Source organism: Rhodnius prolixus, unplaced genomic scaffold (genome assembly GCF_049639745.1).
Source record: "Rhodnius prolixus isolate KJV_2025 unplaced genomic scaffold, Rpr scaffold_2, whole genome shotgun sequence".
NCBI lineage: Eukaryota > Metazoa > Arthropoda > Insecta > Hemiptera > Reduviidae > Rhodnius > Rhodnius prolixus.
Genome location: NW_027411592.1, coordinates 24,046,112 through 24,065,212, shown reverse-complemented (window position 1 = coordinate 24,065,212; position 19,101 = coordinate 24,046,112). Strand labels below are relative to the sequence as shown.

The 19,101-nt window shown below is 34.7% G+C and overlaps 1 protein-coding gene and 1 long non-coding RNA gene across 5 annotated transcripts in view; one reads left to right on the top strand and one right to left on the bottom strand.

Moving 5' to 3' along the window:
- LOC141450508 (amyloid beta A4 precursor protein-binding family B member 1-interacting protein-like) overlaps positions 1-19,101 on the bottom strand; it is a 161,176-nt gene that overhangs the window by 37,201 nt on the left and 104,874 nt on the right. Inside the window, exon 1 of one of the 4 annotated variants that reach the window (XM_074121012.1) lies at positions 14,818-15,086. The exons of 1 other annotated variant lie outside the window; for it this stretch is intronic. In XM_074121012.1, the coding sequence (XP_073977113.1) occupies positions 14,818-14,928 (111 nt within the window). In that variant the 5' untranslated portion in view covers positions 14,929-15,086. Of the gene's footprint in view, positions 1-37; positions 204-14,127; positions 14,402-14,817; positions 15,087-19,101 lie in introns of those variants that run through there. 2 more of the 4 variants (XM_074121015.1, XM_074121014.1) reach the window with 2 other exon arrangements.
- The window catches only part of LOC141450512 (uncharacterized), a 42,730-nt gene that overhangs the window by 9,615 nt on the left and 14,014 nt on the right, over positions 1-19,101 (top strand). The window lies entirely within an intron of this gene.

Genomic DNA, 19,101 nt, shown 5'->3' with positions numbered 1-19,101 from the left:
AAGATAAACGGTTAAAATAAAACATGTAAATAAATACCTTTCACACGATATCCTAATTTTCATATTAAAAAAATAATAACCGTTACGCTTTACAACAACGAGAATTTAACTGAACAAACATGTCCTCTAGCGGATGTAAAAGAAATCTTGAAGAACGCACACAGGAAGTACCAACGAGCACTGTGGAGAACGATCACGCACTGCATACTGGAACAATTGAGACATGATTCACCCACCACTATGACAACGGACCCCTTCCCTTAATATCCCTTCGTACACACTACTACGTGCAACTGGAGTTCTATCCAGAATTAGTGACGTCATCGCCAACGCTGTTCCAGTGTACAACATCCATTCACAGCTGACGATAATTTATTGGAATTTTCACAAAATTTTTGCTTTACTTTCGAAAACTATAGCTTTGAATTGGGCGAATTTCAAAATAGTGAAGTTGCAGAAAGTGAAACAGGATATTCCATTTTGCTGGTTGCGAGACCAGGATTTCGTATACAAATTCAGCAATTGGACCAATCGCTTAGCTATTTCTCATGAATGGTTCTCTTTAAAAGTTATGTTTTAAAATATTTTAGCAAAGAAACTAATTCTAGTCAAGTTACGCAATAAGACAGACCTTTAAAGATATCGGGTCAAGAGCATTGATGCCACTAATTAATGTGCAGCAATTTAATGAATTTCATTTGATATAAATTATTCCAATTTTTAATTATCAAGAGGGACAAGAATGATAATGGATTTAATATCGAGGTGTAATCTAGTAGTAGACACAACAGATGCTGGGATGGCATTGGCACGAATCTTGCATTGGACAGGCCGGATGCCCAAACGGAAGAAGATCATGGTTTACTGCGCAAGGAGAACAGAACTGTTGAACCTTTGCTAAAGAAGCTGGCCTAAGTTCTGAATGAGCGCCAGTTCTGTATTTTAAACGAGGACCAATTAAACACAAAATATCGACTATTTTGAGCAAGTAAACACATATCTGCTTTTCGTTAAGGCATTTCTTAAATTTATGTTCGAACAACCACCCAAAAATTCGTTTTTCTCATGGAATTTTTCAATGTATGCTCCATAACAGATATTTTTCCAAAAAAATGGGTAAAAAAGCAATAATAATCATCCTTCTTCGAGTAGAAAAGCCCAAAATTGAACCACTGAAGCCATCGGACAACCACTCTCTAAAACTCTGTCTAAACGAGTACTGAATCAAACCAATCCGGATTTAAACCAAAACTCTCACCAATCCACCAATTAAAACAAGTCACAGAACTCTCATTGTACACAACTTTGAGGACAGAAAGTTCAAGGCGGCTGTATAGCCACTTGATATAGCCACCTTCTTTCATCTTTTATTCAAGATAGAACGCATCCAGTCTTAAAATATGTACAGTACAAGACGAAAGATTCTAGTCGGACTTCCCCAGGTGAAAATTATAAAACCACTAATTCATTTTTAACAGCTACTGCTCAGGAATAACAACAATACCTACTGATTTAGATGATCCAGTTTCCAACAAGAACGTTATTAACAACTGTCTGTAGATATTGTGTCAAAGAAATGAAATCTATTGTTGATTCATTTTAAAACAAAAGCGCTACCTCGTCGTACCCATTAATGCAATCCTTAACCTGGAGACTGCATCTCAACACTGAACTCGAAGAAAGTTAAAAACACAAAGCCAACTGCACCCTTCTGCTCTGTAAGACATTCTTGCAACTTATTTACCAAAAGCCTGACCAGTTTATAGCAACACATAGATTATAGTCTTTTCAGAATAAAGAACTATGACTTGCAGTGAACAACCTATGGTTTACTAGGGTTTACTTATTGCCACAACTTGATTGTCACTGAGAGTAAAAAGAGTAAAGAGATTCAAGTTCTGACTTAGTGAACTGTGAGAATGAAGAGCTCATCCAGAGGAACAATTTTACAAAAAAGGAACATCTAAGGAAAATTTGTAATGATACACTTATTGGAAGGTGACACTTGTTTAAAAGAAACGATACAGAGGAATGCATGAAGAATGGTACTGTCATTCACTTCATTCGCAAGTACAACAATAATTTCTACGCAAATGATGTAAAAGAAACTGCAACCTTAAACTTCAAACCAGTCAGTAATCTGTGAACACTAAAATTAGGGTTAGTAAAGGTAAAAGTGTAAATATGCTGAGAATGTTAAACAAATTAAACAGAATCGCGTACAGATTGTGGAAACTTTCCTATCTAAATTCCTGCATTCACATTTCTGTTCGGACAGATCAAAAGTCTATATTACAGAAAACAAAAGATCGTTCGTGTAGAAAAACGATTGTATAATTAGGGATTCTGCGATCTAATTGTAATTATTTTATAAACAATTCTCAGATTAATTAGGTGAATACTCTATACAATTCAACCGAGCGTAAAAATGTTATTTCTGTAGCAGTTTCTAACAATGTGGTTATATATTCTAGATTAATGTACAAATGGACATTGATAAGGATTTGTTTTCGTGATTAGTGGCGTTTAAAAACTGGTAGTTCCGACTGACTGACATTAAAAATAATAATTATTTTTTAATTAAAGGCGCGTCAATAACTGGAAGTCATTGCCCGTAGCCATTTTCAGTGACCTGCCGACCTCCGTACAGGTTGTCTGTCTGTAATGACAACACAGTAAATCCTGACAGTTTTCTTTCTCTCGTTAAACAGATTACATTGTCTAACACCACACAGTGAGCTATTTCTTAGGTAGAGAAAATCTAAGGGCCAGCAGCTGGATTCGAATCCGAGATATCCGCGTTGAAAAAACCAAGGTAATCATCCCTTCCCATAAGATTTGTCTTATTACAGATGTTTTTCCTAAATAATTTTAGAAAATAGATTACTTCACGATTTTATCATTTTATTCAGATAAAACCATTTATCATATAAGACAAGACCATTTCATTACAGCACTCAAGGGACATGGGAATTCTTGACAGAAGCGTGACTAATGTTCTACAGTCTGTCAGTAACTACATCTTAAGAACTACACGATGTTCAATGTATGGTTTTCAAGATAAAGCCCCATTCATTGACTGTTTGAAGTTTTAGTTTCCTGAAAACTTTTCAAACAAAATTGTTCAACAAGAAACATCTGTTATATAGGAAGAGATTCAAAAATCTATAAAAAGATAAAATATAATTGTAAATGGTCCAGTGCGTCTGTATAGATCTTATGAACCATGCTGAAGTTAACTACAGTGTAGAGAAGGTTACAAATCAGCGATACTCTCCGCTAGACATGTAGGTCATAAGGGATTGCATAACCTGCGTTTAAAATTAGTAATCAAATTCTATTTTCGTTATTTTTATTGTATTTTTGTAAAAAAGGTTATGAAAATAGGATACAATTTCGAAATTGAACATTCAGTTAGAAACGATAGAGTTGAGGAAAAAGTCCAGCGGGCCACAGTCACTGCGACCCGTGGGGATCTATTGTAACTAATAGTTCAGAGCACATGTGCAAACCATCTGAGAGACCTGAGATCCGCAAAGCTCAACGATTTCGTTAAGCCATTACGAAATGGTAAAGAACGTGTAGCAATTTCTTCCCCATTCAAGTAAAACCTACAATGTCCGCTATCGACTAGACGTAGCATACCCAACAGCATTCTGAGTTTACAATGTCCAATCCGCATGTCCACAAAGACTCAAAGAGTTCCTCGACTTTGCCCTGGTAGATACGACACTAACTTTGGCCAGGTACCTCGAACGAACTTCTTCGCCTGTCTCTGACCCAACGGTTTCACACCAACTTGCTTCAGATTTTTCCCGTACCAAGGCTTGGAAGAGATTTCGACCTCTGTACTGAACACAGCTTAGAAATGACCAAGTAGGCGCTTTTTGGCTTTGATTACCTCCTATTTGTCAGAAAAGATAAGTATTCTTACGGTTATCATTTTATCATCTCCTTAGTACAATACGTAATGACCACATACTCTTCTTAAACGATTTGATGTAAATATGAGTACCTAGACTCATTCAGATATGGATTTTTGGAATGCGACAATGGATGCAAGTTTTAGGCCCTTCCAAGGCACCAGTACACCAGAAGGAATCACTCAGTATTGGTGATCCATTCATCTGATCTATCTGTATGAAAGAAATTTCTATCAAAGTTGTACTTTGGGACCATACTATCTGTAGCCTAGAATCGAGAGATGGACAGGTAAGTGTGGCCTGATTATAGGTCAATGGATTGAAGTTCGGTTAAAAATGATGAAGGTACCTGAAACGAATAAAACAACAACAAACTTTGTTAAAGGTACTCTTACTTTACAACGCAAACTCAATATAGAAAGCTGAACCCACCGAATATTTCATCTTACAAAGTAAGATCCAATGAATAAAATCCAAAACTATAATATCTTCAGTCTTTTCTATCTCAGACACAAGGTGGAACATTAAAAGCGTACATAAAATATAAAATACAAAGTTTCCCATAATTAATACGATAAAACATTATCCAATCTTTTTGGAGATTGTTACATGAGGGTGCCAGTATGTTCTTGAGATACTAGCATATATCTTACATATAAACTTCTAAAAATTGAATTTTTGTATTCAACTAAATGCAAGGTCATATATGTCCTTGACAGAGCTTCACAATAAAATATTAGTACATCTGCAAGCGGTACTGGCAAAAGTGTTTATGCGCTGACTCTAGGAAATTATTGAATAATTGCAGATATAACAGACTCTTCATTGACATAATGGAGTCTCTTGGTGATATTGGAAAATAGAAATAGCGAAAGAAAACTTCTCTCTTACAGTAAAAACAACAGTTCTAACCTATACATTTTATTAAAATGTGGAATTTTAAAACATATTCAATGATTCATAATCCTATTTTGCAGTTTTTAAGATCATATATTATAATGAAGTGTCACTTAAAAGGAATGTCCTCCCCAATGCTACCAATTTTCAGTTCCATAATGTATACTTACAAAACCCATTTATTCATATAAAAGTTGTAGATCTAGTTGCTTGAGATGTGAACCAACATTTTAGAGAATGAACCGATTTTAGAGAAAATTGAAAAATCCCTTCAGTAAAGTGTAAAGTTTTTCGATTTTTGGTACATGAATTACGTAATTAAATCTTATTAATATTTGTGGGAGGAGGGACACTGAAACGGCGCTTCAGAGGATACGGACGGAGGATCTCCGGATATGGAAAGGAACCCAAAATATATTAATTTCCCTACGCAAATGTTTCTCGTCGATGTTATTGAACTGGACAAAAGCAATTATTGTAATTAGCTTGAAATAAATGTAATGTAAATCGTTTTTGATTCATGTTCATAGATGAACGAATAACTCACTCGCGCAGACCAATTTGTAATTCCTCTTTCCTAAACTAATACGAGGGTCATTCAATAAGTAACGAGACAAATTACTACTGCTCAAAAACAGCTAAATTGATCCGTATGAAACTTTCAGGACATAAAGTTGGCAACCTTGCGATGACATCTGATCAGCTGTTCAATTATATTTTGTAAACATAACCTCAAATTTACTCAGTTAACGATGGCGAGTCCGCTCGAGAATTGCACCGTGGAAGAACAACATGCCGTGATCAGATTTTTAGTCGCGGAAGGTGAGAAAGGTAGTAAAATCCACAAAAGGATGTTAAAAGTGTACGGAGACAATTGTTTGAATCGTTCGAACGTTTACAAATGGGTAGAACAGTTTCAAAGTGGCCGTACAAAAGTTTCTGACGAGCAACGCAGTGGACAACCGATCGAAGTTGGGACTTCCTCTCTCGAATCTCGGATTGACGCGTTAATTCGGGACAATAGGCGTATCACCGTTGAACTGATAAGTGAAAAAGTAAACGCGAGTGTTGGAACTATCCATAACATTATTCACAACAAGCTGCAGTACAAGAAAACCTGTGCGAGATGGGTGCCCAGACAACTCACGGGCGCTCACAAAGAAACACGGCTTCAAATCAGTCAACAGTTGAAAAATCGATATTCGACTGAAGGAGAAGGTTTTATCAAAAGAATTGTAACGTGTGATGAAACATGGATCCACCACTATGAGCCAGAGTCAAAATGACAGAGCCTTGTGTGGAAGCATACGACTTCTCCCATTCGGAAAAAATTCAGGACCCAGCCATCTGCCGGTAAAGTCATGCTTACAGTATTCTAAGATTTTCAGGGGCCAATTTATTGTGATTTTCTTGAAGGCCAAAGAACAATCAACAGCCAGTACTACAGTGACATGCTGAAAAACAAGATAAGACCTGCAATTCGAACGAAACGACGTGGGCTCTTGACTGAAGGCGTGATTTTGCTTCATGACAACGCCCGTCCACATACGGCACAGCTGACGAAAGAAAAACTTCAGAAACTGGGATGGGAGATCCTTCCACATCCCCCCCTACAGCCCCGACCTCGCCCCATCAGACTTCCATCTGTTTGGACCCCTTAAAGATGGTCTACGAGGGTTACATTTTCGATCCAATGAAGAGGTAAAAAATCAGGTGCAAAAGTGGCTTCGAGATCAACCCAAAGAATTTTATGCCAAGGGCATTTACAAATTAGCAGAAAGATGAGGACTATGTTGAAAAGTAACCAAAGTTTTGTACTGATTCAATAAACCGTTTTTGAGCAATAATAATTTGTCTCGTTACTTATTGAATGACCCTCGTATATAGTAAGTAAAAATAAAATTCTGTTACATCAATCGCTTGAGCTTCCCTGGGGAACTGAGTCAGTTTGCTTCAAACGTAAAAAATTCGACAAGTAGCTTTAAATACAAAGTACAGTCGAACCTCGCTTAACGAGCATAATTCGTTCCAGAACCTTACTCGTTAAGCGAAATACTCGTTAAGCGAAACAATTTTTTTCATTTAAATTAAAATAAAAGGGGATAATTGGTTCCATGCAAAAAAAAATATATACATATGTACATATGATGTAATATAATATAAATTACATATATTAATTGAGATAAATATGTACATTCATAATTAATCCTTTTTAATTATAAATTTGTCCAATGTTCCTTGTTTCTGCCGTCGCTTCAAAATGTGACACAGCATTATCATTAAATAAATTTATAGATCGCATAGCCACAGCCTTATTCGGGTGATAGTTTTCTACGTGTGTTGCAACAGTTTCCCATGCTTTCAACATTTCTCTTATTGCGCTGGAAGATTGTTGTTCCTCTGATATTTTCTCCTCTTTGTCTAATAAATTCTCTTCCACCAATTCTTGTTGTGAAATGTGTTGCAACTCAACAAGTTCCTCTGTGGATAGCTCTTGACTATGATCTGCTACAAGCTCATCAATATCATCTTTATCAACTGTCAATCCCATATCCGTGGCCAAAGACACAATTTCATTATCTAGAGATTCCACAGGTTCGGATTCAATCGCCTCAAAACCAGATTCGACGAGGATTTCAGGCCAGAGCTTCTTCCATGCAGAAATTAGAGTTTTTTTTGGTAACCCCGTCCCACGCCTTGTCGATTATCTTGAGGGATGTAACAATATGGAAGTGGTATTTCCAAAATTCACGCAAAGTAAGGTTTGTCTCTTCAGTCACCTCAAAACAATGTTCGAAGAGACCTTTAGTGTACAGTTTCTTAAAGTTGGAAATTACTTGTTGATCCATAGGCTGAAGTAACGGTGTAGTATTAGGAGGCAGATATTGAATTTTGATAAATTGAAATTCGTCAAGAAGATCATTTTGTAGACTTGGAGGATGAGCGGGAGCATTGTCCAGTACAAGCAACGCATGGAGCGGCAGATTCATCTCCAATAAATATTTTTTCACAGAAGGGCCAAACACTTCATTTATCCATTCAACAAAAATGTCACGTGTCACCCAAGCCTTGTTATTGGCTTTCCACATTACATTTAGTTTGTTCTTGTGGATGTTGCATTTCTTAAAGGCTCGTGGAGTTTCCGAATGATACACCAGCAATGGTTTAATTTTCAAGTCACCGCTTGCATTAGCACAAAACAGCAACATGAGGCGATCTTTCATGGGCTTGTGGCCGGGTAATGCTTTTTCTTCTTCTGTTATGTAGGTTCGCTTGGGCATTTTCTTCCAAAAGAGACCTGTCTCGTCACAGTTAAAAATTTGTTGTGGCAAGTAACCCTCGGAAATCAAAAGTTTTTTGAAGTCGCTGACGTAGTTCTCAGCTGCCTTCTTATCGGAACTTGCTGCTTCACCGTGCCTCATAACGCTGTGAATGCCGGTTCTTTTTTTGAATTTTTCAAACCACCCACGGCTTGCTTTAAATTCTTTTTCGTCTGTTGACGATCCTGGAGTTTTCGTACGGAGATCAGTGAAAATTAGTTTTGCCTTCTGACAGATTATTTGTTCGGTTATAGTGTCGCCTTGCAATTGTTTTTCATTTATCCAAATGAGAAGTAATCTTTCCAAATCATCAAGGATACGTAACCGCTGCGTAGACATTCTTGTAACGCCCTTTGATGCATCTATCTGTTTGATTTTGTCTTTATTCTTGAGAATAGTGCAAATCGTTGATGTTGATCGATTGTAGGTGCGTGCTAGATCAGCCACATTTACACCATTTTCTCGTTTCTCAATGATTTTACGTTTCAATTCTAACGTTATTTTAATTCTTTTCGAAGCCATTTTGTTAGAGAGATAACAAAATAAACACAATAATTTTGTAAAGTTTTTTCTGAAGCACTCAGTAACACTGACTCTCTCGCGAACTATCACTTCCAAACCGTCTCTCAAAGACTAAAAACTCACTAAAAACTCTACTAAAAACTCACTAAAAACTGACTTCTCCAGCTGTGTCTGCCCCTTTTAACTGCGACTGCCCCACTCCGTCTGGTCACGCCCACCGGCCGCTTACTGGCTGAGGAAAACACATGCTGCCACCACCCCAAACTGGGGCCGCCTCCTCCAATTCTCTGTCCCACTCCAACTCCGTTTGTCTTGCTACCACCTGTCGCTCATTGGTTGAAAAACGCATACTGCCACTACCTCAGCTGTGGCCGCCTCCTCCAATTGTCTGTCTCACTCCTACCTGTCAATCACTGGCTGGGAAAACACATTATGCCACCACCCCAACAGAGGCCTTTCTCTTAGCTGACTTTTACACAGGTCACTAACTCCTTGAACAATCTAGGCCTTTCTTCTCTGCCACAGATAGATACCGCCCTTTTGTTTATGCAGTGGCGGCCTGTTACTGACTTTGATCGTTCAACCCCTAGAACAATTTAGGCCTTTCTTCTCTGCCACAGATAGATACCGCCCTTTTGTTCACACAGTGGCGGCCTGTTACCGACTTTGATCGTTCAACGCCTAGAACAATCTAGGCCTTTCTTCTCTGCCACAGATAGATACCGCCCTTTTGTTCACACAATGGCGGCCTGTTACCGACTTTGGTCGCTTAACCCCTAGAACAACCTAGGCCTTTCTTCTCTGCCACAGATAGATACCGCCCTTTTGTTTATGCAGTGGCGGCCGGTTACTGACTTTGATCGTTCAACCCCTAGAACAATCTAAGCCTTTCTTCTCTGCCCAGGTCAACTTCGTTACAATATTTAAACACAAATGTCACTATATGGACTTTCCCTATACACCACTCATTCGGTGAAGTTCGGTTTCGACTGTATCAGTGCATTAGATACGTGGAGAATATGAAACGCATATGCGTAAACAGGAATGACTAATCGAAGAATGCGTAGTTTTCGATGAGTCAGCGAAAACTGCGCAGTCAGCGAAATGTCATTAGAAAACTATCGTTATGCGAAACATCGCTCGCTATAAGAATCAATTTGTTTTACTCGTTATGCGAATTACTCGTTAAGCGAGGTGCTCGTTATGCGAGGTTCCACTGTACTACTTTTACAAACACCAGCACTATCTAGCGAATGCAGGCAACACTAACTGTTAGATGGCCGATGGCCTTGCCACCCAACCAACTGAGAAAATGGGTCACTGTTACTATCTGTTTCATTCAACCATTTTTTTTTTATAAAATGATTTTTATATTCGATCAAATGTAAAAAAAAAAATAAAATAAATAATTTTATAACTGACCAACTTTGTTCAAGAGTTTTTACTGAAGAATTTTGCCTTAACAATAATCATAGATGACGTTTTAAAGGTGCAAACAGAAGGGGTCTAGAAACTCGTAAGACACAATTATTTCGAAAAAAAACATAAACAAATAACTACCAAGTTTTCAATTAAAATAAAGTTTAAAATTTACTGCTCTCAATTCTGTTTGAATTTAGTGTTATTTCTTTTTAAATTTTATAAACTTTTTGATCCCATTTAGGTTAATAAACATGGGTTGTTTGAAAAATTGAGCAAAAATTGTTGATGTAAATATTTCCTAATTTCATGCGGTAGAAGGATGAGTTAAGTGGGATCTTTTTAACAAGCAATGTCTCCGTTATGAAAACAAATTACCTAACACAACTCGCTAAATATTCCTTGCACGACATAACACTAGTTTTATCGTAGCTATGTAATTCACACGAGAGTTTTATGTAGGCAAAATAGTAAATACGTTTTAATAACATGTCATTTCATTTTTTTTTACGACCGTTACAAGCGACTACTTACACCTAAAACTGAATTGTATAATGCCGTAAAGTGGTATTTACAGAGGAACGAGGTAGAATTGATAACGCTGTTGTAGTTATAAATAAAAGTAACTATCAAATAAAAACAAAAAACTCTTTTATATCACTGTTTGGTATAAGAGTGTTCTTAATCTCTAGCTTTTTGTGGAAAATGCAAAGAGAAAATGAATATGTTGTCTATTTCATTTCGGAAAAGGCAGTTTCTGTGAAATAAGTATTGAAAAGAGAGGTTTAGGAATAATGCTAATTCAGGACAAATTAAAATGCGGAGTTATAGAGGTTGTAGATAAAAATAGCATCTAATTGGTCCCCTTCTAAATCATAATTTAGCAAGATTAAACTACTAATTTCATCAGTGCTGAAATTGTATGAAGATGTCATATTCAAAGCTTAAATCGGAAGATTTTGGGGGGATTTGCTTTGAATTTTGATTTAGTTGCGATAATTTATTTTTATTTATTTTTTTTTTTTAAGTGCAATTTGTAACCTTTGACTGCCTTATTTTAACACAATCTACTTTAAAATTGACTGTTGGTCCTTCTTAAAGAGTTTTCAATGAATTAAACAACTTGATAAACTAACACTGTTGAGTGCTCGTGAGCACGTTTTCTTGTAAAACAAACGGTAATTTCTCGTACGAAGATAAAATGAATCCTGGAAAATGATACACCGTTAGAAAGCCCATTAAACAAGGAAACTTTTACAAAAAGTGCCAGCACCTAGGTCTGTTAATGATCACGTAAAGGCCTATTGAGTTTTCTTAAAAATTTCGATTACTTTTATTTTTCCAGCATTCGGAGAAAGATTAAGGCTGTTTGGAGAATTTCAAGAACAGCCTTTACTCCACCAGCTTCAGTGTTATGGATTAATTTTCTTTGTATATATGAAAGAAGTTTATAAAAACATTTATAACAGACGATACTGAGGAAAAATTCAGTTCATTTACAAGTACTTGTGTTAACAAATCTGTTTTAATATCAAAGAAAAATGTAAGAACAGTTTCGTTTCAGTTTGCTTCAAGTAATTAGTCATTGTTCATGCTCGCAATGAAAACAATGCTAGAATGATTAATTTTTCGAAGAGCAAAGAAAAACAGTTGGTATTAAGCTAATCCTGTAATTTTGCTACAGGATGGAGGATCCAATGCGTCCAATTAATACAATATTACTAAAATTTACCCTGGCAAACTCAATCATCACACTTAGAGTCAGATATCCAGGGGGTCTGAGAGAGATTTAAACCGCTTCAATAACTGAGGTTGAAGGAGCTCGAAACTTTTTTCAGTGCAGACAACACAGTCCATTACCGAACAGTGAGTTGTAGGATGCTTCTAAAAAGAGAAAATCTAAGGGCCAGCTGCTGGATTCGTACCCATGATCTTCGCGTTGGAATCCAGTATTCGTTAACCATTGAACTAATTTCTTCCCTTTACAAACATTATTACCACTTTTTTGAGGAATCTGATTCTATAACCCTCTTAACTCTTTGAGGCGCACGATTTTAAAGAAAATAAAAGCCCTAGTTGTACAGAATTTCTTTTATTATAAAAAAAATGGAAATAAACATTCATTTCCATTATCTGACATATGTAATCATCCCTCTCAAAATAAGGAAAAAAGAAAAGACAAAATTAATATTATTTCAATAGTCCTTTTTTAGTGCGGGACACTGGTATTGTATAATACCACTATGCAACTAATGCTTTATATGATATGTTCATTCAAACACAACTTTTTACCAAAACAAAGCGGAACTTTGCAGACAGTACAGCGCTGTCCTTCAGCGCACTGTTCCTTGAAATGTTTAAGTTCCATGTTTTGACCCAATTCTTTATAAACAATATATGAATTAACAACAGCTGCATCTAAATAATAGAACAGTATGCGGTGCCACCATTTTTTGCTATCGATCAAGTTTATAATAAATATAAAAATTATTTCACTTATTTTCGCATTTACCATTGGTGCATAGCACTGCCAACTGAATGAAAAACTTTAAATAACATATTAACCTGTATGTATGAATAACTTCAACTTTTCGAGGTGGGTTAAAATATATCCCACCAAGCATCAAAAGCTAAGCAAAAGGTGGGACAGTTTTTAACCCACCTAGCCCCAAAGAGTTAAAGAACCTTGTTAAACATTTCTGGAAAAATATTACAAAGTGCTGAAGGTGTTAAAGTAAATTAAACTTTAAGATTATCTAAAAATAGATCTCAAAATACCATAACAGTCCGTAATTTTACCTTAAAAATAATCCGATTTTGTTCTACCATAGAATTTCAAAAAGTTTTTAGATGTATTTACTTAACATTTCTAAAGTTAATAACGGTTCATTGTATAACCTTCCAGGTAGGTGGATTAATTTTAAGTCTATAGCTAATGTTGTAGATTTTCTCATTATTACTTACTAAATGTGACTTATACCAGAAAATTCATTTTCTACTTGCGAGAGAATTGTCCTCAAGATTCCCAACAAATACTTTCTGGTTTCAAGCCACATGTTGTGGGTTGAGAGGTCTTGTACCGGCGCCCATCTTGCTCTATCCCAAATACAGTATTTTTTTTTTTTTAAATTGTTTTCTTATTAAAAGAGTTTCAAAATTTAACTGCGAGTTTTTAACGCATCGCTTCATTGAACAAATAGAAGGATCGCTAATGCACTCAAACAAATTTGTTTAATTTGCTATATACGTATAAAGTTTCCAAAATGACTTTTTAAGAAAAATTGAGAAATTTCTGAACAGGATATAAGCTCATTTTAAACATTCCAATTCAGTCCTTAATTTTGGTTACAAACCTTGTACCATTCCAAATAATTGTAAACAGTACAAACTAGGAGATAGAATTCCATAAAAAAACTACTAGTTCCATAAAAGTAATTTTTTTTTTTTAAATTTTAAGTAAATAATAATAATAACCAAAAAACATTTCTTAACAACAGAAAACTGTTCAAGGCTGATGTTTGTTTATAAACATAAATGGGAACGAGGCAAATATTATTTGATGATATTGTTTTTGTTACTACAAAAACACCATCGTACACTTATTTATTAATAATTATGGATTCATTTATTATAATTAAATTCCTTTAAACAGCAATAAAGTCAGTATTCAGTGTTGAAAAATGATTTAAGTATTTTTATTTAACGAAAAAAAAAATGTAACAACTATATCTCATTATTATGATTTATTATATGACCGTACTGACATTATCTCTTGTTATCAATATTATGACAGTTCAGAATAATGAAACCGAGTTTTATAAATGTTCTAAATAGAATTATCAAGTTTAGATTCTACGCACAAATCTGTTTTACAATTCGAAGAAGTGGGAAGAATGATTATTAAATTTAATAATGAGGCTACTTCTTGCAATGCTTAATCAACAAAAGTCTTTTCCATATAATAGAACTGAAACCATAGAAATTAACAAGTAGTCCCGTGTGATCGTGGTTATAACGGCTTCTTCAGTAGAAAGAAAAATTGTTACCTGTTGGTGAACGGTATTCCTTGCAGCAAGCAATAAAGACCAGATTTTCTTAACTGGACGTTGACAATTTTATATTACAGTAAATTCCTTTCTCTCCTCAGATCGCATATTTCATAGAATATATAATATACATATAACTCAAATTGTTAAAAATGATAAATTATTCTAAATAAAATCACCAAATTTTGTTGTCAAAAAATCCATTTTGAATAATCTTATCCACAAAAAAAATCAAACCAGTAAAAAACAACAGTCCTGAACAAAATTTGTTGGTCGCTAACTAATTTATTTGTTTTGTGTTTGTAATTTTGCACTGCTGCCAATGTTGGAGATAGAAAATCTCTTTTGGATTGATTGTTAATCAACAAATTAAATAAAAATAATAAATAGAATTAATCAAAGTTTTAAACTATATTTCTTTTATGATGCTTAAAACTTATGATTTCCTACTTAAGTTGTTTATTTTTGAACCCGATTTGATAACTAGAGAAGTCCACATGAAATAAGGTTATAACCAAAGACAACTGTTTAGAACTCATGTAAAACAGAAGTTTTTTATTTTACCTACGTTTCTCAAAAATATTCCTCAAGATCATCAAAATATTATGCGATCGATAAAAAGAACCAGTAATAATAAAAGCTGGTTTTAAAATGACACAAAAGGTGAAAATCAATAAAAATAAGACCAACCTCATTATTGAAAGACCGTCTTCTCCAATCTTTGCGTGTCCTAATTTCACTGTGATTCCTCATTTGGGATTCGCCACGAAAACTAAACGAACGTATCAACTTAACGAACATTTTGTTTCGCTTATGTTCTCGCGAGTATCAATTCATAAAAACCAAAAATTTAAAAAATAAAAGCCGGCTCGAAGCCCAGCCTAGTGGATACGTTAGAGAGGAGCTGCACACAGAACTGTACACAATAGCACTTACATACAAACAGAATGTTTGTGCGTTAGTGTTCCCCAGTTCCAGCAGGTAGAAGGAGATCTGATGAGTGGGGAGCCTGTTCTGGGTGGAGGGGAGTAGAGAGGAAGGACGAAGGCAGGTGTTAGACACAACATTCTCCATCTTTGTCTCTTGGTGTGTCCTTTATTTATTATTTTTCTATTTCGTCCCATCCTGAAGCACAGCTTTCTATACAGTTCTTTGGAGTGTTTTTAGTCTCTTTTCTTCTCTGTTACAACTCCATCTTTGTTTACCATCTTGTTGTAAGGTTATAAGTACTCATACTGTTAACTGCCGCATTGCTCAGTATGATTCATTTACAGATATTTGTTAAGATTTTCAACCTGCGACCATGTTCGCAGTTCCAATATAACGAGCAATGCAAAATGGAAGAGTTTAATGGATTAATTTCGAACAGAAATTTATGATTTACTAAATAATGAAATTAAAAATAAATATTACACACTGACTCTGTAGTTTTTTTCTCTGCTTTATTTATAAAATATTACATTTTCTTTCTTCCGGTTTTCCAAAATTAGTGCAAAAAATAATAGATTTTTTGTTTGTTTGTTAATAAATTTAAAATGTGAATCTTTCCTTGGGGAAATAAAATAAAATACAAAAAGAAGTGGGTAAAATGTTGTTGGGTTAACAGACCCACCGCTCATCGAGTTTGTCCCTTGTACAACAATAATAAAATCCTGGAGGCCCTTTTTTTGAAAGGTCACCCTTCCGTAATATAATACCCATTCTTCATGGAAACTAAGGGGACACCCAGGTTATTCAATGGAAGCTTTTTTGTAGTTAACAGGTATGAGTCAATAAATAACAACGCCTTATTCTTAACTCACTTTAATTTGGACAGACGTTCCCGACATGTACATTTTCTCTAAGTGGAAATATTGTGGCGCCAAATTTTCCAAATGAAAATTCAACAGAAATATTCTTGTGAGAGGATTTCGGAAGTAAGTAAATAAAAAAGAAATATTGGAGTAAATACTCTAAAATATACCCTAAACAGTAAGTTAGGTGATTCAGCTGTTGAAATTGATCTAAATGGCTGGCATTAATTGGATACATCAAACAATCCACGGCCTACAGAATATTTATAGTAAAAAATCTCCATTATCAAATCAAACTTTATTTGTATAGAGATACAATGTACCTGTTACAAAGGAGTTCATGTTCACTTTATCTTAGTTTTAAAACTTTTTTTAAATAATTAAAAATTGCGTACATATGTTTCTCTTCAAAATTATTAATTAATTTACAAAGTTCTTCTTTAGGATTGTTATATTTATTTACATATATAGAGTGGGATTCTGAAACGTTCATAGACTGGGCAGCTGATAAACAGGTGAATTAATGTTTTCGGCTCATTCTGATTACACATTAAACAATAATCTTTGGGTTTGATTATATACATACATGACTTTATTTATTTTAAATTTAATAACATAAGGGCCACCCAATCTTATTTCAGAAAAAAATTCTAATAACTTGAAAAGAAATGAATTTATATATTGTTGACCAACATTTTGTAATGAATTTTGAGGATTCCCAAATATATTAAATATACTTTGATTTACTTTATTTAAATCAGTAAATGCAAATATTCCCGGTTAAAGTTAAAGTTTCGTCCCATCCTGAAGCACAGCTTTCTATACAGTTCTTTGGAGTGTTTTTAGTCTCTTTTCTTCTCTGTTACAACTCCATCTTTGTTTACCATCTTGTTGTAAGGTTATAAGTACTCATACTGTTAACTGCCGCATTGCTCAGTATGATTCATTTACAGATATTTGTTAAGATTTTCAACCTGCGACCATGTTCGCCATTTATTAAAATTTATACATATACATACATAATATTTAAGTCAGCCGAAGCTGTGGCCACCATGGGTGGTGAAGTTGTTTGACTTTAAGACAGATTTTACATTTTTTTTTTTATAATTTATTTATTTTTTCTTATTTAATCGAATTTCACACATTTTTAATTTTGTTTTTAATATTATCATTCTAAAATTTACACAAAAAATTACCGTATTTTTCTTTTTTTTTAAAAAAAAAACTAAACAGCAAAAAACCAATTGAAAATAGAAACAATAAAATAAATAATAACATTCTTACTGAAATAGCTCTCTCTTTAAACACAATTAACTAATTTATTTTTCTTCTTTTTGGATACTATTGTACGACATTAATTAATAAATTATTTAGGCGATCATTCTGGTGGTAGCCATGCCTCTGCATACACTTGGCACATTCTTCTCCAATCAGATCTTTCGAGGGCCACTCTTCTCCAAGTAACACCACCACAGCATTTCATCATCTCCTGGTCCCAACTGATTTTTGGTCTCCCACGTTTTCTTTTCTCTTCTCTGGGGTACCACTTCAAAATTTTCTTAGTCCATCTACCATCCTCCGACCGTACAGTATGACCAGCCCAGTGCCATTTCCTCTCCGATATCACCCTCACTATATCCACCATCCCAGTCTGATTTCTGATCCACCTATTACTTTTCCTCTCTTTTCTAGTAATTTTTAGCATACTTCTCTCCATGCTTCTGACAGTTCTCCTCAGTTTGTTCATGTCTTTTCTTGACAGGCTCCAAGTTTCACTAGCTTATACCAAAGTAGGCCTCACCACACTGTTCCATAGTTTCTTTTTAGCTTCTATATTCACATTTGACCTGAACAGTTTTCTATATTTATTATATATTCCCCAGCTGATTCCCACTCTTCTTGCTATTTCTTTTTCATACTTATCCTCTTTATCTATTAACTGTCCTAAGTAAATAAACTCCTCCACTTCATCAATTGTTTCTTCATTTATTCTTATAAATATTCCCAGTACCCTTCTAAAATTATAGAAATATTAGGTTGTAATGCAAGCATTCTAATGAGCCCAAATCTTCTAAATTAATTTCTTTTAAGCATTCAACTACCTGTAAGTACCAATTAAATGTAATGTTGCTTGGATAGGAGCTTACTCATTACAATCAGTCTCTTTAAGAGGTTATCATGATTCACACAAAGAAAATCTCCATTACTAAATTTACAATTTCAGCTCCAGACTTCAATGTAGTATGTATTCTTTTGTTTACAACACAATTCCCATTTCCTAAATTGAATAGATTAGTTTTCATTTTGTTTTTACACTATAATTTAAAAGTTGTAAATTTAGGTGTTTTAGGTGATAATAAACTCTATGAAGTTTTGATCGAAACGCTTCAACGGGAAAATACAACTTCGGCAACTCTTATTCATCAGCTTGACACAAAATCGAATAAACACATCGTACAGTTTTAAAAGAATACTTCTGTGTATAATCCTCATGACTAACGATTCCGGTAGAAAATCTGCAGATACTTCGGTAAAAAAGAGTGTCTTTCAAGAAGATAGTTTATTCAAAGCTCTAAAACATTTTGGCACATTTGAAAGTGAAAATAAAAGAGGTTACTAGTTGTATCCATCAGCCTGGACTATTAGAGCAGGCTCAACTCTTTTAAATTTCAGCAGCCTGAACCTGTTCATCAGAAATGCGATATAGAGTAGCGAAATTCTCCAGAGAGGCCATTGACCAGAGCCATCTTCTGTGATGTCCACTTCCATCCATTTGAATAAAAAGAGATCGTTCCTCTCCACTGAATGATTCGATATACTTTCTCCTTCAGCCGTAACGTATTTTGACGTTTCTTTTTTTTTTTTTTTTTTTTTTACAAAATCACGATTCTATTAAATGATTCAAAATAAAGGAAATGACTGAGAATTTAGAGTAACAAGATTTAGGTGTAAATGTACCTCATTACTGGTCATTACATAGACTGTTTGCAAGTAATATTGCCGCATATATGAATACGACTGTGTTTTAAACTAATTTTATGTTCAAAGATTACTCTGGAACAATTTTCTAGCAAAATTTGTTTATTCACTTTGTGAGCGACAATTTATTAGCATAAATTCTGGGTTTGAGATACTGGTGACTGTGGTTAGAGTAAGAAAGGAATCAGATTGAGAAATGATT